We start from the raw sequence: 25,206 nt of genomic DNA on the forward strand, positions 1-25,206 counted from the left end.
AAAACATAAATCACCAATGTAAAGGCTATGGCTATAGCCCAGCAACAACAGAAAGACTAAAATAAAAGATATCTGTCTTTTAGTGATCCACAGGACACAGGTATGGTTTCATGGTCGCATCATGAGAGAGGAAGCCCACAAAATGATCCTACAACAAGGCCAAGTAGACGGGTAAGAACTACTATATATGTAGAGTGTGAAAAGGTTACCTCATGGGGATTGTTGCTCATGTGAAATATAGTAGAAAGCTTTGTGGGAAAAGCTAGTTAAGTGAAGATTATTTTGTCAAACTAGAATGACAAAATATATGAATAAAATGGAGACAACACTGCTGCCAAAAAAAGCTTAGATCTGTAAAATGTGGTGTCTAAAAGCGGCCTTTTGGCATGACAGCAACGCACCTTGGCCTTCACCCAGCGGATTAAGATAAGATTCTTAGAGAGTCACAGCTCCCTCAACTCATGCAGCAGCAGATCATCAAGCATGAAATGAAATGAAACCACCAAAATGGATTTACAGCAATATATTGCATGCTTTTCATGAAGCAGTTTAATAATTTTCTCTTTTGCTGTTCTGTGTGTCAGGTTATTCCTTTTGAGGGACAGTCAGAGCAATCCCAAGGCGTTTGTGCTCACCTTGTGCCACCACCAGAAGATCAAGCACTTCCAGATCCTACCGGTCAGTCACAGTCACATTACACAATACGCTCACATTACACTGCAGGAAATTTGTCATGCTCGCTTTTAAAATCTGCTAAAATAAGGCACAGGCAGATCACTGCTTTACTCTCAGAAAAGGACACAACTCTCAAAATGCTAACTTTTTTAGGAGGGTAAAATGACCTATTGTTACATTCCATGTTAGTAGTCCAGTTATGAAACTGCAGCCATAGCCCTGGTTGGCATCACCTGCAAAGAAACACGTCTGTTCCTGCTAATTTCAAGCAGATCCACCTTTTCTAAATGCCCTGAGACGCAGTTTAATCTCATTTTATTGATAGATTAATCTGTTACACTAATGTAACATCACTACCAACCATTTTCCAAAGCATGCCATGCTTTTTTAAAAGACTTTAGAATAATTTTTCCTTCCTCCCAGGCAGCCATCTGTTTGCATTTATTCTGTTACAGTACAGAAATAAACTTGAAAAGGCTTAAAGGGCCAGTTTACCCAAATTACAACAGAGACATACTTTTTCACTTGCCCCCAGAGGAATCTGGCCATGCAGAAAATTTTGGTTTCATTTGCTGAGGTTTTGAGAAACTTGCTAACAACGTAGGGACATACTGCATAGGTGTAGTAAACTTTGGAAAATGGTTAATAATAGTGTCAATCAAGCAGGTAGTATAATACACACATTAATAAACAAAATGAAAAACTCCTTTTAATAAGAAGAGTCAACAGTCATGCAACTCTTTGGGGCTGTGCTTAGGCATAGCGGTAGTATAGTCATTAGTTCAGGCGGTTTGGCGTGAGCGAGGGGAGCAGCGTGAGCAAGGGTCTCGGTGTAGTTCAAAGTTCATCAGACAAGAAGACAGGATTTGAAGAAGAAGAAGAAAAGTAATGTTGCAGCAGGTAGGTAATAACAGCTCAGCACAGCAAAAGATGAACGTATGATGTTATTGGACAAATAAGTAAAAAAAAAAATGTTTTTAAATAAAAATTATTCATTACAGCTGTTCTATGTTGTTAATCTAAATAATCTTTAAATCTTTAAAAATACAACATGCAATGGGACTTTTAACTGTTGATACTGCTTCTCTTTAATATGAGCTTCCACTGGTGATGGAAACATGTACACCAAGATCGGAGTTTAAGTTTAAAGATGTTTTCAGACCGAAGAACAGACAATACAGGAAGGTGGCGCCAATCATTACAGACTCGACCGCGAGGGGACAAGGCATGAGCGTAGGGGCGTGGCGTGAGCGTTGCATAGTCAGCAGACGAACCTTGTTGAAGGATTGGACAATTGCACTGTCAAGGGAAATGTCAGGGGATCACCAAAGTCAGTAGTTAAGTCAAGATCAAGTTGTTGTCAAGATAATTGTGTCCGCACCAAAGTGGTCAACTGACTGACAGACTGACACTCAGTACACGATGATTCCACATAATTGCTCCGCTCTCACCTGTCTGAAGATGTCACATGTTCTCTCAGTGGCTCACTGTGATAAAAGTATACATGTCTTATTGTCATGTGATGGTTAACTGTCCTCTCTCCTCCCTCTGGCCTTAAGTGTGAGGAGGACGGTCAGGTGTTCTTCAGCCTAGACGACGGCGCCACAAAGTTCACCGACCTGATCCACCTGGTGGAGTTTTACCAGCTCAACAGAGGAGTGCTGCCCTGCAAGCTGAAACACCCCTGTACCGCCGTGGCCTTGTGACACTCCACGTCCCTAACACCTCCACCCCCTTTTTGCACACCTCTCACCCTGAGATCCCTACCCCCATCTGCCCCTCCCTCACCAACGCAATGAGGTTGAGGAGAAAGAGAAAAGTTGAGTCAAGTTTGGGGGATGCGAATATGTCAGTAGGAGCCTGCGTTGGTGGTTTGATTTCCCCAACCCGCCCGTGCTTTTCTCCGCCTGACATCTTGTTTGGATGTTTGAATAGGAACCGTTCGGACAGTTGAAGCTTTGCAGATTGTGGCCAACTCCAGCGACGTTGATATGGAGACTTGTTTTATCATTGCAGTTTACCCCTGGAGACAGACCATGTGTTGTGAAAACACTAGACGGCTAAGATCTGTTCAGCAGGAGTGCTGCAGGTCTCCCGGTTGGATCCCTTCCTCAGAGTCCCCCGTCCCTCACCTATCAAATCCCCCAGGCCTGATAAGCTGTGGCGGGGAGCGCCACCCTCTGACTTCCTCATCGATCATCAGGGATGGACGGGAACCTCTATGGGTCTTATCAAACTCGATCCAGGAGTTTTCTCAACCTGTGCAGTCCAGTCTGGATAAGCTGACACCTTTCCACCCCCCGTCCCAAGCGGCCTCTCTGCTGTGTTGTCCCACAATCCCCTGGTGCAACCCCGATTCCCGCCTCTCCACCTCCACAGAAGCTCAGAGAAAGGTCGGGAGAGAAAAGAGAAGTAAAGGCAAGATAAGCGGAGCATTGGCGAGGGTTTGCTGAAAGGACAGAGGAATGTTTATCAGGAAGGTTGTAACAAGCCTCTCTTGTAGAGTTGATTACTTGATGTCATTTTAATGCTGTTTTATTACTGTTGATTAAATGCAGAACTAGTTTTGCACTCCCGGGGAGACAGACGACAGCTGTTCCCTCTAGCTAAATGAAGCTGCCTGCACTCTGTTTGTCATCCTCCTCCTCCTCCTCCACCCCCCTTCTGAAAAGCATGCATGTGAATTTCCACCAGTTCTGATTGGATTACAGTGGCGTGGGAGCAAAGACAGTCACGGGTGATTATGCAGTGCCTTTCAGACAGGTTTGAGAACATCTTGGACCTCTGTGTGGTTTGAACCAACATGACCATGCTTTGGTTAAAAAAAAAAAAAAAAAAAGTGCTCCTGAAGCGGCTACAGCGTCTCAAGACCATGAGGAAGAGGAGGAAGACTGTTAAATAGACTCCCCCACCCCCAAGCTTCTGCCATTTCAGTCTTTTTTTTAATCAAAAGGGTTAAATTTGTTGGTGAATTTGTCTTTGAATGTCATTATCTTTTCCCAAGTAAACTCATAGCTTGCACATTTTAATTATCTTGATTTGATATTGATAGGTTGGAGCTGTCATGTTCGGATTCTGACCACTGTTCCTTCTCTCCAGAAAAGACAAATGAACAAAAGCACTCAGTTTTTCTTCTTCCTCGTTTTAATATGGAATTGAACAAATGACTTGAAATGTGAACTCAGTTGACTGTACGTCAACACAGTTTAATGAGATTCACTCGCCTTGAGAGAAAATTGTGAGCCTTGTGTATGAAATCTAAGCTATATGAAAATGCACATACAGTAACACATTTCAGATTTTTAACAGGATGGAGTAACATCAAGATTTAGATTATGTTCAGTGGATAGTTTAACCTTTTTGGAAATAATCAGATTCAATTTCTTGTTGAGAGTTAGATGGGAAGATCGATACCACTCGTGGCTAATATGAAGCCGCCGTTAGTTAGCTTAGCTTAGCATAAAGACTGGAAACGGTAAACAGCTAGCCTGGCTTTGTCTAAGGGTAACAAAATCCTTTTACAAGCAACTCTAATGCTTTCTAATTAACACGTTATATCTTGTAAAAAAACGACAGTTTGTGGTTATGTGCTGGACAAGTGCAGTGGCTTTCAAAGCCAAGCTAACCAGCTGATGGCTGTACAGTAGTGTCATATTTATGGATCTCACCACAATGGAAAATAGTCTTGACTATTATGTTATCCTTGAAATCTTGACATATGAGAGACCTGGGGTCCTCTCTCTCTCATTGTGTCAAATAAACAGAACTAAAGACACGACAGTGGTATCAATCCTCTCAACTCTTGTCAAAAAAGCAAACAAGTATGTTTCCCAAAATGTCGACCTGTTTCTTAGAAGTAAAAATTCACTTGAACACGCTTCAGAAAATGAGTAGTGGTGATGCTGCCTTGCATTTCTGGGCCTATTTTCCTGTTGGGTGCTGTATTTAACTTCTTTCTGCAGAAAACTGGCTAAAATGTAACATCATGTCCAGATATTTCCAGAAGATGCTTTGGAGTTTGCTAGCATCAGTGGTGAACATCAGGTTGTGGTGTCAGTCGCTCACAATCAAACACTTTGTCCAGCAATTATCGAGGAGAAATTCCTGATAACTGAGGTAGAGGAATTCCACACCAGCAGTAGCCTCAGTAGACCAGAATGCCTTGCTGCCATTAGGCGAGTTGTCGGTAAGAAGCTATACCAAGTGTTCATAAATTATTTAAGAGCTGAAATGATTAATTGATTAATCAACAGAAAATTTATTGGCAATTAATTTGGATAATCAATAATAATTTTTTTGCGAAATGTTATAGTTCCAACTTGTGAGCATATACTGCTTTTGCTTTTCTTACATTATAGTAAATTAAATATCTTTGGGTTTTGGACTGATGGTCAGACAAAAAACCTTGGCCACCTTGGTATCTAGGACAATGTGATGACATTTTTCATAATTTTCTGCCATTTTATAGACCAAACGATTCATCGATTAATCAAGAATATCAAATGTATCACAGTTTGGCTAGCTAGCTAAATTCTATTTCTAGTGGTTGGTGATGCGTTTTCGGGGAGATGGAATGAAAAGGAGATGAGGCATGTACACTAGGCAAAGTTGGTCCACCAAAATAGTAGAGCAACACTAAATCACTAAACATATCTAACTTAAAGACATCGTGCAGGATTAGAACAAGTCCAGCGTTGGTGCCCCTAGTGGTGGCATAAATAACAAAGCATAAAAAGTGTCTTTAACAGATCATCAGAGTGGATTCTTTCTCTCTAAATTTGTTTCTGATTGCTGTGTTGTTGTTAAAGGAAAGTGAGGACCAATGTTTGTAGGAATATATAACAGGAAAAGAGGTTAGAGACATTTTTAAGTCCTTTTGTCTTTTCCTGCCTAACACCTTCTTAGCCTCGCCCTACATCCCTCCGGCCCTCACCTGCACCTCCTCTCCATCTTGTGCCAGATTCCCAGTGAACAGGGTTAGCGCGAGGCCATCAGACTCCCTGCCAGGCTAACTAAACTCTCTCCAAGTACTGTCATTCACTCACAAACCACTGCCACAGTTCGACTAATCGCGTGACTTGATTGACTCACCAGCTCTGCGCTCTACCAATCAGGCCTTTCTAGTCAGCCAGGGCAGACTCTTTCCAGGAATTGGATAATGCTTGAACTCCCCGCCCCCTTTTCCCACCTATGTCCAGCCTGTAAGCTATGACCGTGTGTGTGTGTGGCCAGACTGTTATATTCACTATTCAGGATTGCTAAGTTTGTTGGTTATCATAACTTGCCTTTTAGAGACAGTAAGAGAAAGGTTGCTTGTCAAGCTAAGCCGTGGATTTAGAGGAGACAGGAGTTTGGCTGGAGGAATCCCAGCATTCCCAATCCTCCATTGAGGTTATTTCCTGTTTGTCAGAGAGGGACATGAAGCCACATCGCTATGGGTCAGCGGGGACGAACCACCGTTCTCTCCTCCTCCCACCATTTTTAATCACTGTGCAACAATGCAATCCTATACACAAGCCCAAGTATATGAATATACCAGTAAACAGTATAATTTTTTTTTAAGTATGTGAAGCTATGGAGAAGACGTAGCTCTAACACTGTACCTAGGTCACAGATCACTATGTATGGGGCGTTATGCTTTTGCTCATAACTCCGTGTAAAATGAAGAATGATTTATTTTGTCCATTTTTTTTTCTCCATTATTTGATTGTGTGTATATTGACATTACTGTGTATTTTCTTTGGTTTGCCACAAAATTACCTTTTTTATATATTAAAAAAAGAATATACCACAGTATATACAGTATTAAATTAAGCTGTTTTTTTTTATTTTAAGAAATCAAACTGGATTTTTGGCGTGTGTCAAATTTCTGAACTTCCGTTGCGTGTATAAGCTGACAGGCTGACAGTCTTCAACTCTGCCAGCGTCCAACTCTGATGCCATTTTGTTTTACAGTCACATCTTTTGAATATCCCCCTCTGTCTGTCTGCCCCATCTGATTCCACTCTTTCACTTTCAGTTTCAAGGCAGTAAATGTTTGGATATTATATGCACACACACACACATAAACACGTGCCAGTGGTTTTTCATTAAGAGCGCGCGTGCACGCACACACACACACACACACACACACACACACACACACACACACACCGACAGTAACCCTTGGGGATATTCTTAGCAGCTTTTCTATACCTTTCATCACAACTAGTGCAATTATACTCTGTAGCTCAAAAAGGCTGTGCATTTCATTATGTCCATTTACTCTGATTTTTAAGGTGCATAACAACTCTTTTTAAATTCTTTCTCTTAACTAAGCCTATTCTTGCAGCAGGTGCCTCTTGTTTGTGAACAGTATCAAGTCCTTAGTTGCCATCCGTCCACTCACTGCATTCATTTACAGTTAGCTGTAACTGTGAAACATAATCCTACTGGAATGAAATCCTAATATCAGGTCAACATCGCATACAAGTCCCATCGACATTGGTGACTAACAGTGTAAGTGCAAGTGAAGCTGACTCAGTGTTGGTTGAGTTTTATTTTGGGGTTGAAGTCATCATAAGCTGACGTCAAATAAACATTTCAGGGAAAGAAAAAAGGAGCAAATGAACCGTAATAATTTTTTCAGATAACCCCACTGTGCTTTGCTTCATTCTGTCTGTACGGCTCTGGATCTACATTGTATCCTGTTCAGGTATTTTTGTACAAATAAGGGACTGATATATTCTCTGTTTATTGGAAATTAGAATAAAAGACGACATTGCTATAAACCAAAAATGGCTGACCTGGTGCTGTGTTCTTCTCTGTTCTGGTGGTGTATGATGTACTGTTACCAGTCAGAGCATGTGGGTCGGATCAGGTTTGTTGAATCTTTTGCTAACCTTCTTTGATCAGCCACAAATAAAGTGGGGTGAGTGATTTTTATGCTTTAGTGAACACTAAACTCTGATCTTCTACTAAAGTAGAAGAACCAATATCACAATGCAAAAATACTTCATTGTAATTAAAAGGCCTGCATATAACAATAATTATGGCTCTGTTCCAGTTAGTGTCCCAGAAAGCCAGCATGTACTTTAGTGAACCACCCTGGAGCAAGTTCACCTAAATGGAGCACAGCAATCATTTATGTTAGTAGTTATGCCTGTGCAGTTCCTGCTTTGACATGTCAACATGTCTACTGTGAAAAATGTCTATAGAGTGTCTTTTATGAGCTCATGTTTTTTTGTTTTTTTTTAAATCTATAGGTGTGTTTGACTTCATGCGGCATTTAAACACTGACTTAACGTGATGCAAGCTGGACTTTTATTTGCAGGAGCAAGGCGGCTGCAATTTTCTGAGCCTGATGCCTGCATTGCTTTTCTCCAGCTGCACCAAGTGGGAACTACCTTTTGCCATGAGATTAGCCATTGTTCTAAGCTCACGCACTTTAAGTGTCCGACTTGAAGGCTGCCGTCAGCTCACGTTTGATCAAGTCAGTGATGGTCAGCCACTGTCATCTTAAACGCACCTATTGTGTAATTCCTGTCCACCTGCTCCAAACAAATTGGGGGCGGTATTGTGCAAGAACTGCATGATTTTCTAACTGCTGCGCCAACACTGCTCCAGATTGTGTACAGTTAGACACGTGTAATAAACCTTGTGAAGTCCTCAAAAATGTATCGCAAACTACTGTATCCATACAATCTCAATTTACAGTCATCAGTTATAAAAGAAAAAGAAAATTTCTAACTAACATAAGGGCAAGAATACGCAAAATTTTACCAAACTGCTGAAAGCCTGAGAGCCAGTCAACATGACACTGCACTCTTCACATGTGCTGTTGGCCTTTAGTTTATGTTATTTAGTTAGCTTGTTTAGTTCAGTTTTAGCAAGACCATAGCAAGAAAAGGGCCACATCAAAACCCTATATTGACACCATTTTTATTGTTTTTCAGTAAGGTTGGTGATGTCATTAGGTGCACTAAAGAGACGTTTCTCTAAATAGCCAACGTTAGATGCTACCTACCAGTCTAAAAGAAATGCTGCAAGTTCTGCATCAAACTGCAAAAAATCTGATTAAATCAGCCACAGTGTGCTGAGTGCACTCTAGATGGGCGCTAATCAAGTTGCGCAATGTTGCAAAGCAAATTAATTCCTGCAGTTTGACCATTTCTTTTTCACACAAAGCTAACAAACATGTCTATCAAGAAAATGTACATACAGCAGCAACACACACACACACACACACACACACACACACACACACACACACACACACACACACACACACACACACACACACACACACACACACACACACCTGCAAGGATCATGAAGTTTCTGCACAACGACAAAGATACACTTGCTGAATTTCCGGCATCCAACCTTTCTACTCTCATTATTTAGTTGACTTCAAATGAGGATTAACATTCATACATTTCTCTTGACTGCCCCTCAATATTACAACATAAGTCCAAAAATGCCACAGCCTGGGAGAGTAGCCACATTTGCCGTGCAAAAGTTCAACAGAAACAAAATACAGTGAACAACATAAAACATGGCAAAACGTGCAGCTTTCAAGCAGTTCAGAAACACATTTCAATTAAAAATAAACTTTATCCACTGAAGCTGGGGGCCGATGTAGCGATTTGTGCTATTTAAAAAAACTAACATTGCAAGTAGTTGCTGAGTAAATGTTCAGTAAAGTTAGGGCAAGCATTCTCCATTGGGCTGGGTGAGTTCTAAGTTGTCTTAAAAGTTTTAATCATAATCAATGTTATTTCTAACACAATATAGCCTAAATAAAACAGATCTGCAATATGTCCCTCCCGCCCAGAAAATAATAGAGTTAGAAGTGCCTTTCTCCTCAATAGTGTTAAAAGTAAAACCAGCAAATGTCCAAACAATGGAGAAGCATATCGACCAACTGACCAGAAGTTGTCAGTCCGTATGTAAGTGTCATTTGGACAGACTGGCCTTTCATCTGACTATTTTGCCTGATCTAGTACAAAGATGATTCATTTCATAACAACATGTGAAACAATTCTATAAATAAATACATCCCACAATTTAGAGTCGTTGTCTGATGCGCAAACAGCTCCAATCAGCAGGTGTTCCTCACATATTGGTGATCTAGGCTTACTTAAAGCCAATGATTCAGGTTGGTTAGGGGGGTGCCGTGGATGAGGTGGAGTTTAGGAGTCTGACAGCCTGAGGAAAGAAGCTGCTCTGTAGTCTGGAGGTTTAGTAAAGCTACAAAAGCTTTATTTAAGCTTTAAGGCTGACAGGACTGCTAGCTGCACGGCTAACTGAGCTAACTAGTTAATGGCAGCAACAGTTAGCAACAGTTAGCTTTTAGTAAAGCTATTTGCCCACCTCCAAAGGTGTTCTGAGCAATGAGATCTCAATGGGTCTTCAGTGTGTCTTGATGCATTCACTAGGGGAGGATCCAAGCTGGCTGGGATTATGTATTTTATGTGTTGGAGAACCAGTTTCTCAAAGCACATCATCAGAATGGGGATGAGTGCCACAGGGTAGCAATCATTCAGACCCTAGACGCGGCAAAAGGTACAGGGACTATGCTGTCTGTCTTGAAGCAGATGTGAACCGTCGACTGTGACAGTGTGATATTGAAAATTTCAGTAATAACATCAGCTAGCTGATTGGCACACATTTTTATTACATGGCCAGGGATGTATCAAATTCACTCTCAGCAGGACTCTTCTCACATCTGCTGTGCATACTGACAGTGGCCGGTCCTCTGGAGGTGGAGTAGACTTTACAGCTGACTCTGTTGAGGAAATCAAAGTGAACATAAAATGTGTTTAGCTCTTCTGATAAGGTGGTCTCACAAATGATGGTTTTGTAGCCTGTGATGTTTTTGATTGCTCGCTCTAGCGGTGCTGTATGCTTCTTTGTCACATGGCCAAAACAAAGCTTTTTTGTCCCTGGATAGAGCCCTCCTCTCCATTCATCCAGGCTTTCTGGATGGGGAATGATTTTATTGTCTTTTTGATCACCATATCATCAACACATTTGGTGTATAATGTCACTGTTTATGTACAGTATATTCCTCAAGGTTCTCCAGGATCTGTGCAGTCAAAACAGTACAGAGTAAGTGGGCAGGAGAAACAGGGAAATTGGGGGTGGAGGAGGGCTTTGTAGCTGCCAGTTATCTATTTTTAATAAACTGTTCTGTACTCAAAATTTACAAAGTATAATATTATAATTATTTAATTATTTTAACTATACATGTGATTAAATGGAGATACTCAAGTAAAGTACATGTACCTCATATTTGTACTTAAGTACAGTACAGTAAATGTAATTAGTTAAATTCCACCATTGGTGTCCATAATGTTAAAATAATATATACTGTGGTCAGCAGACAGCAATGGAATACATTATGGTATGACTTACTATATACAGTAGATTTAACTGCTCTGATGTAAATGTCTGTGTGCATCCTGTGTTCACTAGTTTTTTCGTAGTCTCCTGTTCTGTAAATTTTGTCTGCCCATGAAACCTTGTTTGGGATGCTGTATAGGCTATATTGATTTGGAGCACTGTTTATCACATAGTATTTAAGCTAATAAATAGACTACTTGTGCCTCTTAGAGAAGAATTTTCTGAAAAAAAGCCATTCTAATGTTCTCTCCCACAATATTAATGTTGATCGATCTATTTTAAGGACACACGTGTGTGGGCATATGATGCTGTAGTGCATTTGAGAAGGCATGACCAATGCCTTCACTGACCAACAGGGTATTTAAGGTATTCACTCCTCTACCAGCACTTGTTTGATTAGCCAGTGACCTCTGCTGGCTAGTCAGGGTATTGATCAAGACTCTCTCATTAGGAACACTTGTGATGAATTGTATCATCCACAATCACTTTTCCCTTTCTATTACAGCCCAGGGGCATCATGTATAACAGACTGTGCAGCTTTCATAATGAAAGATGGTGTACTCACAGAAGTACGTATGCACAGAAGTATCCACATGTAGGGCCTATAAAACCAGGAGTATGCCAGGTCCTGCGCACCTTTCCTTTATACATCCCAATCACCGTGAAATTGAGCGCACATGCAAAAGTCACATACCCCGCCTTGGCTCCTCCCATAAATGACTATGCAAATGACCAGAAAAACGCCAGGTCACCTCGTAGGTCCAAAAAACAACAGCCAATCTTGCTGCATAACAGTGAAAAAGAGAAACTATACTTAGTGGAAGATCGAGGTGCTGTTCACTGAAGTGGAGGCGAGAAGAAATATTTTATTTGATGATTTGAACTCTTGAATCAGCAACAAACACAAAACGACGGTGTGGCAGAGTGTCAGTGAAGTGAGGAGGCTCACAGACTCATAATGGCTGAACTAAAGAAAACATGGTCTGACAACGTGGATGTTAAAAAAAATACAGGAAAAGTTTTTCTAATACAGAAATCGAGGTGCTTGTGAGGTGTAAGTTAGAAAGTACATATTGTTTGATGCAGTTAAATTGTTCACAAACAAAAGAAGACTCAGAGTTTAATAGAATTAGGTCTATATTATTCTAAACAAAGACTTGAAAATGTAAACACTACACTATAAACCCGAATAAGTTCAGAATACTCAAAATATTTGTGGAAACTGATTACCTCAAACTTAAGTAGTGGTAATAATATTTTTGAGTAAATCTTAACATAAATATAATACATTTTTTAAAAACTTTATGCATACTAAACTACATTGATTCACTGATGCTTATTAAAATTCCACTTATTCTTTACTCAATAAATGTAATTGTGCACAACTTATACTCTGAGGGAAATCTACTGACAAAAAGTAATTGTGTGAGACTCAAATACTAATGGGAACTCACTCAACAAAATTACTACTAACCTTAAAATTTACAATATGCCCATTTTCAGATATTCAATTCAATTCAATTCAATTTTATTTATATAGCGCCAAATCACAACAACAGTTATCTCACAGCGCTTTTCATAAAAGAGCAGGTCTAGACCGTACTCTATGATGCTATTTACAGAAGCCCAACAGTTCCCACCAAGAGCAAGCACTAGGCGACAGAGGCAAGGAAAAACTTCCTTTTAAGAGGCAGAAACCTCCAGCAGAACCATGGCTCAGGGTGGGCGGCCATCTGCCTCGACCGGTTGGGGTGAGAGAGAGAGAGAGAGAGAGAGAGAGAGAGAGAGAGAGAGAGTAGATAGTAGCCCTCAAAAATACAAATAAAGCTCCATTATTACAATTGAAGTTCTCTTTATTAGTATAAAAACCTTAAACATCTTCTGTCATTTCTACATTTAATAGACAAAAAAAGGCAAATCCTGCATAACGCTGACTAGACAAAGTAATTGACCGGATCAGATAAAACCAGCAACAATTTTGATAATCAATTTGTTGTCATTCTTTTTTGCAATAATGTTGAACATTCTCTATTTCCAGATTCTTAATGAGATTTTTTTGTGTTAAGTGATAATAACTTGAATCCTGAGCTAAAGAAAATTTCCTTTTACTACTTACTTTACTGTGTTTTGTGGAAAAAGCGACTAAGCATAATTTTATTCCATGAGCAGCACTTTTACTTAAATAATATAAAGGGGAGCTTTAAATGTGGAGGAAGGAGCATATGCATAAAATGCTATCTACTGTTTATATTATGTAACCCCCTGGTTTGAGTTAAAAGGTGAATAGCAGCATACAAGCATTCGCATATTAGGCTCTGTCACTTTAAGAGGGTAACCTCTGACCCTGAGCTGTGACAGACTGTGTTTATTTCAGGAGAGGCCTCCGATTCGTCCATGTAGATGGCAATCACGTTTCTAAAGTTGTGGGGGCGGGACTAACAGGCAGAGCAGAGAGCAGTAGACCGGTGTTGTGCCGAATGTGTGCGTTTTCTGTGGAGGCAGCAACAAGCTGCAGAAGAAAGAAAAGTCTAATTTAATTAATGTACAGAGACAGTTAGTAGCCTGGCTAGTTTATAATAAGTTTGTCACACTGCTACACAGTTTTGTGTGTTGTACTGTGTGTAGCTAATAGTCTGCAGATAGCAACAGGTTAGCACCATCGCTAACAGCAAGCTAAAGTGGTACGAACACTGGAGCCCTGACAGTGCTGTGTGTGACCGGCTGTTAACGGTATGCTTCGAGGGAGACAGTCCTGTGCCTGTTTTCACCTTCACCTTTCTGAGAGGATTGCAAAACATGAGAACAGCGGGAGTCATCTGGAGGATGCTGTGAAACTGGGCTCAATGTTACTTGCGCCCAACAGGCGCTCCAGTTAGCAGCACAACAAACACTGCGGGGACGCGCCGAGTCAGCGGGATGTCTGAAAAACTTCAGTCACCCAGAAGTTTGCCCAGAGGAAAAACCGCCGGGCCGCCTTTCTCCTCACATGAGGCCTCAGCTCTGGTGAGTGAACGCTTCTTTTATCATCCTGAGTCTGCTGCTGGTCCCTGCATGGGCAAATTGTTGTGCTGGATCGGTTGAGACTAGGCTAGGGATTACGGTTGTTGTCATATAGCCACTTTCATACTGCCTTATTATTCGGGATTATTAGGCCAGTTTGCTGGCACGCTGCCCTGTATGAAAGGTACGGAGCTGGGCGTGTCATTGACTTCATTGGTGTTGAGCATACTGCTCTTTGCTTATGGCCTTGTACGCTCATTTATTCTGTGCTTGGTTGTGTCTGCTTAAATGTTGCATTCTTAATCTAGGTTTGTGACAGTGGTAATGTAACTTGTGTCAATGCACTCCTCTCGCTCTCTCTCGTGTTAAGTGCTTTGTTGACATGTTAAAAAACACAGAAGCAAGAGAGATTATTGTAGTTTTACTGGTATTTATGTTTTGAAATGGTTGGTGCCCCACCATTTTTTCATAAATCGGTTGTTAAAAAGTGGGATATTTCAAGAATAACTATCCTAGTTGTTTGTAACAAGAATAACACCAAACTTGGTATGTTACAAATAATTACACAACTCTATACAGACACATATATTTATATTTTAATTTAATGAAAAATATTTATGCTCCATGATGTCTGTAATATTGAGTAGGCTTGTTCCTGGTAAATGTTTTGTTCCTCCCCATCACTGCACTCCTACAAATAAAAGCTGTACTTGTCTTTTTAAGGAAAAGGTTAACTTGCCTATTTAAAGAACAATTAATTGCCTAACACATACAGATAACACACAACAGGATTTTTATGGAATGTTAACTGAACTGGTTTTAGTCTATGGACATTAGACAATTTTAAGTCTGATCATTCCTTAACTCATATTTTTATGTAGTATTCAACTAGTTTATATACTGCATAATAGCATTCCTGAAATTCAGTTATGGCTTTTGGTTTAGTGTGCCACCCCAGGATTTTCAGTGTCCCCATCTGGCCACCCCTGGGAAAATTTTCTGTGGGCACCTGGTCAAATTTTAAGACTTTTTAAGACCATTATGAATGAAATTTAGTAGAGAGATGTCTACAAAATTGGCATCGGACGATGTCAACAATGAAACACCAGGATGGACGATGACATTGATAAGCTACGTAATTAACAAACTGGCTTGCGGTACACCTGCTGACGTGAAAAATGGATCACTGGAGGGAAAAAAGTTGTGTCTTTTCAGTGACTTTGTAAAATATAAGCTACTGCTCATGGATAAACTCAGGGGAGCAGACAGAGAGAAGCAGGGAAAGCCGGTGTGTTTGCAGTGAGAGACCAGAGGTAAAAGTGTGTGTGAGTGAGTGCAGGGAGAAGTCGAGTCAGGCGCAAAACAGGTACATTTACAAATAATAGAAATAATGTCCATGGGGATTAAAATTTGCTTTCACAGGGCGGTATAATGTAAAAAATTAAGATGGTTTGTGTGGGGATTGGGGGTCCTCCCCCAAGAAAATTATGTTTTCCAATAAAGAAATATTCAATTCACATAATTTTGGAACATTGGTATTACCACATGTGTGAATAAGTAGGAAAATCTAGAGCAGATTTGGAATAAACTACACCTCAAAAGCTAAACTTGCGAAATAAGTCTACTGGGGTTGAATTCTAATCATTAGATCTGGGAAAATTCATTTGGTTAGTTTTGATGCTCTCCACAGTGATTTTACATTCATTTCGCAGCACCAAGTTGTTTTGAACCTCACCACCAAAACACATGACCTCAGAATCATTACAGATAGGATTATTCATGTTTGCCTTTTGTGTCTTAATTTACTGCTTTATACATTTGTAGAAATTAACATAAATAATAGGCAACATGAAAACCACCTCCCTTCTGTATTATTACAAACATTTCATTTGTACATCAAAATCCAAAAGAATAATCTCCTCATTAGCTTAAAAGGACTAACATTAGTTTGCATCCCTAATTTGCTTTAACGTTCCTAACCTCAGCTCCTCTGTGGTCAACACCGTCCTACTGTTGAGGACAGAATAACCTGTAACTGACAACTTAATGCTGATTTTATCCTCCTCTTTCACCGTCACTTTCTGCCGCTCTCTCCCTCACATTCGCTCGCCATTTGAAGAACGAGGAGCGAGGAACGTTTTTCCCAAAGTTGAACATTTTTCAACTCTCGGCGACTGGAAAAAAAAAACGCTCAGCGCCCAGTGCGGAAAAGACACTCAGCACCTCGTCACGCTGCTGGCGTTTTTACCAGATTGGAAAAATGCGGCGCTCCCATTGCATTGAATTCAGTACACGCTGGCATCAGAGAAAAAAGCTTTGGTGGACACTGGCCCTTAAGATCTGTTTTTCCATCCAAGAACCAATAAGGTTGCACTTCCACATAGCTGAAGAATAAAGGTAATAAATGCTTCAGCTTCTCCAGACCAACAAAAGTCTGTTCCCAAACGGCTGGAGAAGTTAAGCAGCTTAACAAACATCTCCCCTTCAGACTGGAAGCTGAACAGGAAGCTAACAGAATGTCTTTTAGTTAAATTTATAGAAAGTAACAAGCAGCTGTATTTTATTCAAGCCTACCTGTCCAGCTGAGAGAAAAGAGGTGTTCAGCTCTGTCCTGAACAGACTGAACATCCATATTTGGGTCACACATAGCGACATGTCAATCACAAGGTAGCCCCGCCCTAAAGCCTCCCCTGCTTTCTGGTCTATTTTACTCTAAATGGGACCATAATTTACTAAATAATCATCATGCTGTGCCATAAACTCATTAGGAAAGTGTTTACTGAGGTAATAAATCAGCTGAGAAGTAGCCACATTTTCTCACTTCTATACAATCCAATGGAGTGGCCCCAGTGCTGGCTTTTAGAGAGAATGCAGGTTTGAGGCTTCACTTTTCAAACCTGGAGGTTCCTGCTTGGTGAAGAAACAAAGGTGCTTCCTGGTTTCACAAATCAGACACATTAAATATCAAATTTTCCATTGTAGTTTTGAAACGGACCAATCAAAGAATGAGATGCAGATTCAGGTTGTCCTCACACAGAGGAGCAGGTGGAGGTGGGGTTATGTACCAAGGCGCTGCTGGAGGTGCTCTCCTTCTCGTTGTTGGTGGACGGAGCCACTCCTTTCCGGGAGCGAGACAAGGAGGCCCGAGCCTTATAGCGGGTACTCCTCTGCCCGGGCGAACAGCTCGCTGAACCTGCAGGAGGAGGAAGTGATATCATCAGCCGCCGCAGTGATGTCACCTGTCAGTGTGTGTGAGTACGTACCTCATCTTGTGGACCTCGTCACAGCTGGCCTGAACGGCCAGTTCAGAAGTGCTTTCAGGAGTTTGTACATGAGTTACATTAACATTTACATATAGCTTTTATTCAAAGCTACTTACAATTGCTATATATGTCAGAGTTGCACGCCCCTGGAGCAGCTAGGGGTAAAGTGTCCTGCTCAGGGACATACTGGTGGACGTGTCACAATGGAGAATTAAACCCGGGTCTCTCACACCAAAGGCATGTGTCTTATCCACTTGTCCATCTCCACCCCCAGAGAAACAGACAAATCCATCCACAGCCACCGTTCACTTTGGCTGAAGCGGACTACACCAGGAGCGTCAGTGTCAGTGACCACATGAGGAGTGTCAGCAATGTGTGGTTCATCTTTGCACTGCAAAATACAAACAATCCAATTATGAGGATAATTATAAAAGAAAGCTAGCACTGCATGCTCATCTGTGCCCCGCTTACACTCAAAGGCATATTTTTTATATTTTCCAAGCCTGTCTTGATACAATACCAACATGCCAAAATGTTAAGTTACTGGTGGCAGTTAAGATTATTTCTGTCTATACTGACTCTACAACGCTTTCTTAATCTGACTCAACTGTAAGAGAATGAGGATAAAATTCTAACTCTAATATAAATACACACAGAATCAAAGCGCAGGTCTTGCTAGATTTGGGAAACATTTTTTCATGAAAAGAGAAGAGTGGATTTGTCCCTAATTTCTAATAATTTGGCCATGCCTATGAAGGGGATGCTAATAGCCAACAACAACATTTTCACTGTACACATCATATTTAAGCATTGTTTTGAGATAGACTACAAAAAAACACAAACCTATCCTTTCATCTCTTTGAACCTGTCAGTTGTTGGAAGAGGTATTTGAGTTTTCCGTAGTACATTTCTTTACATTACATTTACATTTCATATTACTTGTTGATTTTGACATTTCTCTGAGTACACCGAGTACTTACATCGCAGGTTTTGACGAAGTCAGTCATCCGCTAGCAGGTTCACTGGGAGGCCACGGAGGGTCGGATGGCATCTCATGTGTACCTTTTGTTGTTCCTAGATTGACAATCAAAATAATTATTACACAAATATTTTTACAGCCCATCAAGCCATAAAGTGTAACAGTTCTACCAGTGTAATTCTAAAATAATATTGATAGCAATAACAAATCCATCCAGCTGCAACTACTAAGTCAAGTCAAATTTAAACAAACACAGTGTCTCAAACAATGGGTGAGAAATAGAAGCTAACTATAACCTTAAACATGACAATAGAAGAGATTTGGAACTGTGTAGTAGGGCTGGACCCAAATATTGACTATTCCTTCACTGGGTTGTTATTCAGTTTTCAATTTTGGGATGTGGAGATTTGCACGAGCACCTACAGTTCTGTCCTGCACAACGCTGCACACACACCAGCTTTCACCGCCCTTTTCAGTTTCTTTCTTGCTGTATTATGCAGCGACAGACACATACAGGCTGCTATCTGTCCGCTTTCAACTTTCATTGTCAGCTATATGTTTTACTGCCCAATAAACACAGATAGCGTTTGAACTTTCTCACCCATGATTCTGTGGTAACAACCGCAGGTGAGCTTGTGGAGTAGGCCTATAGTACATCTCTCTGTTTGTGTCTCTGAAACTGTCAGTATGGCGACCGATCATGGATTGAGTTGGTCTCTTGGACGGATAGAAAAATAAAAAGTCATGATCATGATGATGAGGGAAATGGAGGATTTTCTGTCTTGGGTTATGTGTTCAGGGCAGCCCAAGAATTTAAAAATAAGCTTGTAAATGGCTTTTAAAGTGATCATGTACTGGAAAACTTACAAAAATAAATGCAAATGACAATTGAAAGTCGATGGCTCTGTCCTCCTAGTCATCACAAGACAATATCATAATCAAATTACACTATTATAGTACAGAGGTCCCAATCTGTATTGACTGACCATTATGTAATCAACATTGTTGCTATAGGGAGCCTATGTCACTCACTTCCGCTTCCGGCTCATGGGACCTTATTTCGGAAAAAATATGTATGGTAGTCAATGGCGAGAGACAACTTATCTCTTTATTCCGTCTGAACTGTGCCCTGAATGACACATATGATGTTTGTCAATTTAATTTTGAAAGTCGCAGTTTGTCATAAAAAAGAAGATTGAACAGCCCCGTTACTCAAAAACAAGAGCAAGATGTGCTGTCAGCAGGTGAAGTGGTAAGACAGAAAACAACAGGGAAAATATAAGCAGCGCTTAGATTTGGCTAACGTTAGCTGGCTATTTAACTACATCTGTGCCTTTTTGTATTGAAATACATTCAACTTTTCATAAAGCCGATGCGCTCTTCCGTGTCACTTTTCGTGAACAGCTCAATCACAGCCTGAATGGAGCAGGACATTAAAAAAAGTTTGATGTGCTACAGCAAACTTTTTAAATGCTGACCTCATTGTTCTGCATAAATAGTATTTAGTAGTAAGGTTTCAGATTGCAACCAACAGTACACCCTTTACATATTTATGCCTGAAAGTAAGTTACAACTATGTCAGGTAGTTATCGACTGGTCGGTGTTTGCTGGCAAGCTAACATTATCTAGGTTGAACCAACTAAAGCACAAATCACACTGTTTCACATGTTTTGCGGTAATGTTGCACATATAAACGTCGTAGCCGATGGATTTTCGCAGGAAATCCGACCAGTCCTTCACATAGGAAACAGTAGGCCTAAACAGGCTGTTATAGGCAACTGAGAAAGTTGGTGAATGCCTCAGTTTTTAGGTGAGGTTACAACCTGGTCACATATAGGCAATAAAAATGTTAAATATGTTTAAATTTCTTGTAAAAATTCCATAATTCCCCTTTGAAAGGTGTGAGGCTGACTTAACCGGTTACAGCTCAAAGTGGCGCGAAAGTCTTAAAATATGTTGAAAAGGTCTTGAAAAAGGTCTTAAAAGGTATTGAATTTGACTTTTTTTGTATATGCCCTGATGTGGTAATAGCAATGTTCCAAAATTATGTGGAATTGCATATTTCTTAATTGGAAAAGTTTCACATTTTACACCCTGCAAAAGCATGTTTTAATCCCCACGGACATTATTTTTATTATTTCTAAATGTACCTGCTTTGCGCCTGCCTTGACTTCTCCCTGCACTCACTCACGCGCACCTTTACCTCTGGTCTCTCACGGCAAACACACCGGCTTTCCCCGCCTCTCTCTCTCCCTGTCTGCTCCCCTGAGTTTCTCCATCAGCAGTAGGTTATGTTTTATAAAGTTGCAGAAAATACACAGAACTCATAATTTTTCTGGATATTTCCACCCGTGATCCTTCTTCACGGCAGCAGGTGCGCCGCTAGGGCTGTACATAACAATTATTTTTCAAGTCGCTTAATCTAACGATTATTTTTTAGATTAATCTAACGACTAATTTTGTTTATTCTAAAGAAAGAAAAGTTGCCTATTACTCGATTAACATCCAATTTATCCAAAATAAATATCAAAAACATGTCTAATCAATAAATCTATATTTTATTCAATCATCCTGATGAAGCACATTAGAATAATGACCAAATCTTAAAATGAATCAAATTTCTACGTCACTGCTGTGTTGTGATAATAACAATAACAGACATTAATTAGGCTACTTTACTTAAAACTTTAAATGTTTCTGACATGGATTCATTTCAATAGTGAGTAATGCAGTATGATAATAAAATGTATTTCTGCATCAGTGAACACCTGAAAAGACTCACAGACAGTCACAGATCGTCTGTACTGTTAGTTTCAGCTGTTTTCTCGCTCATACGTGGTCGTTAAATAAACAGAAAACATGAAACGGCCGAACATTAGATGACGCGGTGTAACGTTACGTTACCATGACAGCAGCGGGACAGAAATTACTTTTACCATGAAGGCAATAAACATTTTAACGGATTATGTGTCCTCATGCTGATAATGTGCCGTGCTTGTGTGGCGACAGAAAGTGAACACAATTTGCGGTGCTGCCGTCTAGACAAAATGCGCCGGGATATTTTCGTTTCACGTGTTTGTGCTGCTTCACATATTCATGGACAGCAGTTTTGCTGCAGTGAAGCTGTTTCCAGTTCAGAGAGCTCACAGAGCAGCACGTTGAGTGTCTGTCTGAAATACTCCAAACTGTACACGGTTGAAGGAGCGGTCTTGTAGCTGGAGCTTGTCTGGGAGAATCCCACACCGGATGCAGCGATGCGTCGCATTACGTGCGTCGACGCATTTTTATTCTATATACGTAATAGATTACGTCAATTGCGTCGACGAATTGCCCCAGCCCTATGCGCTGCATACCAGCTTGTTAATTACGTAGCCGGTGTATGTTATCGTCCATCCCAGTGATTCATTGTTGACATCGTCCAATGCCAGAGTGTGAGTGTGTTCTCTAAATTAAATGGAGTAGAGTACAGTAAAATATGTAGTTGGATTAATTTCATGTAGCCTTGTTATTATCCAGCGCTATGGTTTGGCTTTTCCGGTTACATTGGCGAGACAGTCAGCTGATCAGTAACGTTAATTGGCAATACAAGGTAATGTTAACTTAGAGCATGGAAGCAACAGCTAGCTAAACTTTTACTGCCTGTTAGAAAAAATATGTAGTTGGATTAATTTCATTTAGTGACTCTCTCTCTCCAGCGCTCTGTATTGGCTTTGTCAGTTATGTTCGTGAGAAAATCAACTGATCACTAACTGGCAATAAAACGGCAGCTTCCAGCATGAATGCTGAGATCAGCCAGCTAAACGTTAACTGCGCTGGTAGAAACAATTTAATTGGATTGTAATTTAATGTAGTTATTCTTCAGCGCTCTGTTATGGCTTTGCTATGTGGACAGAAAGGTGCCCTTACCTTCCCGAGACAAACAGCTGATGAATATTATTGTCAATAAAACAGTAACAACATGGAAGCTCAGATCAGCAGCTAAAGTTCTGTTGAATACTGCCCTGGTGGAAAACATGTATTTATTTTACTGCTAATACTGACGCATAACATGACCGTGTGCCAATAAAGTGACCAATAATGAATACTTTCCGAATTTGCATTAAAAAAAATTTTTTTTTTTTGGATGGTGCTTTGCTACTGTGCACACAAATGTGTAATTTGTACTTGCATGTTGCACAATGTGTGCAATGTTGCACATGTTGAAATTATGGTTGTCGGTACTACTTTGTGTTTCTGTTGTATTTTAAAAAATTAAAAAAAGACATTTTAATTAATTAAACAAAGTGAGAGTAGCCTTGATCCTCACCTGACAATGCCTTTGTAAACTTAATGTAATATGTGGTTTATAGTGGACTGTGGTGCAGATACAGTGAGGCTTTTCCGGATATCTGTCAGTGGTCATAGGTGGTTAGTCCAGAACCCTCCCAATTTGTAAAATACTGTATTGCAGGAGCATGAGACATCATGTAGCACTTCATTATTTGATGTGGCTGTTAATAATATTCACAAAAACGTGGTTTTACTGGATAATCAAGTAAATATCATGTCTTAATATATCAATGTAAAACCTGATTTCTTGACTGGCAACTCTCTGCTATCTCATAGATGACATCTTTTGTCCTGTCTCAGGCACCATAGCTGTACTACTCACTTGGATAGGGGAAGGGGGTTGCTATTCACCACTAGATGCCACTAAAACTTGTACACTGAACCTTTTAATATAAAAAAAAAAAATAGGCAACAGGAGAACCCCCCCCACCCCCCACCCCCCATGTGCATTTTATTAAAATCAAAAAAGAAACCTCTCATTTGCTTTAAAAGATTAGTTTGAATCACTAATTTGCTCTAAGTTACTAACCTCAGCTCCTCTGGTCATCCCCATCCTTTCTTTTCCTAACAACCACTTTTTCAGACTCTGAAAATCTGAAAACTGAAATAGTTTAGGATGTAGCTGTCTGTGGGCTACAGGACAGAGCTGTAGGCTACACCAGTTTAGTCTAAGTTTTTACCTGATGTCAACATTGGACAAATAGACAGTAATAAAATACAGCTGCCAGTTACTTTATATAAATTTAGTTAATGTTGAGTTACATAGCAGCCAAAAGACGTAACCTACTGTAGCCTATAAGTTTTCCTGCTCAGCTGTGCAGTCTGAAGGGGAGGGGAGGTGTTAGCTAGTGCAAACTTTCACTTTGCCAGCAGTTGGGGGAACAACATACAGACTTTTCTTGGTCTTGAGAAGCTAACACACCGTAACCAATACGGTGAAATTAAGTTCGCTCCAACTACTCAAGTTGTTGACACCTACGACGACGTCTGACTGCTCTGCTACCTCACCCCCTCCATCTACAGATCCAGTTTCTATCTTCCCAGATGAGACGCTGCGGCGCGTCTGAATGCTCAACATGATCGTAGCTGTCATCGACTCCAAACGGGTAACAGCTGATCAGGACTCACCTCTGCAGAACCTTTAGTCTGGTTCTGCTGGTTCTGTTCAGTAAACAGGTCTCTCTGTGTTGCAGCTGCTGGAGCTGATGTGTCACATGATGATATGGAGCCTGGTGATGTTCAGGAAGGACTCTGTGCTCAACATCCTCAGTGAGACACTCTCAAAGGACACCTGTCCTCACGTCTTCCACCTGTGTCCACCTGTCCTTGCGTCGTCTTTTTCTTTATGTGTCCACAGTTTAGTCTCTAGACTAGAAGACCTCCGAGCAGTACAGCACCTGGCAGCTGTTCCTGGAGACCATCATCCCCATCCTGCAGAACCTTAAATATAAAGGTGAGTGGCGTCCAGGAAAGTGTCCTTTGTCTTTGTGTTCCTAGAACACCCGGAGGCCTTGTCCTGTCTGCTGCTGTTGCTCCGCGGAGAGAAGTACGACAGGAACACACCTGGACACTCGTCTTAGAGACTCCTGGGTCCCCGTTAACGTCTCTGTCTGTGTGTCCCAGGCCCAGTGAGGAGTTGGTGAAGATGGGCCTGAGTCGTCCCTGTCACCCCGAGGACCAGTTCACCACCAGCATCCTGAGATACTGGGCGTCCAATCAGGAGAACACATAAAGGCCCAGCTGATCAGGAACAGCAACCAGCCCCGCAAGAGACAGAGGTGTGGACAGACTGGGACAGGTGAGGACAGACAGAGATAGGCAGGTGAGGACAGACTGGGACAGGTGAAGACAGACAGAGAGATGAGGACAGATTGATCGCTTCAGGAGGTATTGATAACTGATAACTGATTGATTGTGTCTGTCTCTGCCAGTCTTCACTCAGACCCCGATCCTTCAGGCTCTGCAGCACATTCAGGCCAGCTGTGACGAGGTCCATGAGATGAGGTACGTGCTAGGGTCAACAATTAGTTGATGTGAAATTTCACTGTGAGCGGTGCTAGCCAGCCGGCCAGTCTAACCCACAGAGCCCTCTGGTCCCAGTTATTCAGACCACTGCAGCAGCAACAACAGAGCTACAGAGACCGAGGAAAGGCAGTGTTTCCCATATGTTCATTTATTTGTGGCGGCCCGCCACAATATCAACGCTGACCACCACAGATTGATGTTCGATTGTTTTTTTTTTTTACTAGGCCTTTTTTAAAATTGTGTTTGATTGCAAAGCGCCTAGTGCATTTGTGCAGCACATCTTCTCGCTCATCCCTCTCTTTCTCACTCACCTTTCTCGCTCTCGCTCTCTCTACCTCTCCCTCATGAACACAGCTGCACAAATCTTTCCAACACAATGCTGTCAATGTTGGAGATCTTAAAAAAGTTATTAGCAAGCATGTAAGGAGCCAAGCATGTAATAAGGACAGCTAAGTTTTTGAGGTTAGCACACTGTATATAGGTGGTAGTCAATATCGACTGCACGCGCAAGTCCCCCCCCCCCCCCCCAAAAAAAAAAAAAAAAAACCC

The 25,206-nt window shown here is 40.9% G+C and overlaps 1 protein-coding gene and 1 long non-coding RNA gene across 13 annotated transcripts in view; both read left to right on the forward strand.

Annotated features, from left to right (window-relative positions):
- The window catches only part of LOC123976188 (growth factor receptor-bound protein 10-like), a 46,725-nt gene extending 39,273 nt beyond the window's left edge, over positions 1-7,452 (forward strand). For all 4 annotated transcript variants that reach the window (XM_046058114.1, XM_046058112.1, XM_046058115.1 and 1 more), the window contains 3 exons: positions 84-171; positions 585-678; positions 2,235-7,452. In XM_046058114.1, coding sequence (XP_045914070.1) covers positions 84-171; positions 585-678; positions 2,235-2,381 — 329 coding nt within the window. In that variant the 3' untranslated portion in view covers positions 2,382-7,452. The remainder of the gene's footprint in view (positions 1-83; positions 172-584; positions 679-2,234) is intronic.
- A 6,077-nt stretch (positions 7,453-13,529) lies between these two features.
- Positions 13,530-25,206, forward strand: part of LOC123976946 — a 33,865-nt gene continuing 22,188 nt past the window's right edge. For 7 of the 9 annotated variants that reach the window (XR_006826472.1, XR_006826468.1, XR_006826467.1 and 4 more), the window contains exons 1-5: positions 13,530-14,064; positions 23,656-23,738; positions 23,826-24,085; positions 24,256-24,430; positions 24,564-24,636. This is a non-coding gene — a long non-coding RNA (uncharacterized LOC123976946). The remainder of the gene's footprint in view (positions 14,065-23,655; positions 23,739-23,825; positions 24,086-24,255; positions 24,431-24,563; positions 24,637-25,206) is intronic. The other 2 variants (XR_006826464.1, XR_006826471.1) reach the window with 2 other exon arrangements.

The sequence above is a fragment of the Micropterus dolomieu genome, linkage group LG09 (genome assembly GCF_021292245.1).
Source record: "Micropterus dolomieu isolate WLL.071019.BEF.003 ecotype Adirondacks linkage group LG09, ASM2129224v1, whole genome shotgun sequence".
Lineage (NCBI taxonomy): Eukaryota > Metazoa > Chordata > Actinopteri > Centrarchiformes > Centrarchidae > Micropterus > Micropterus dolomieu.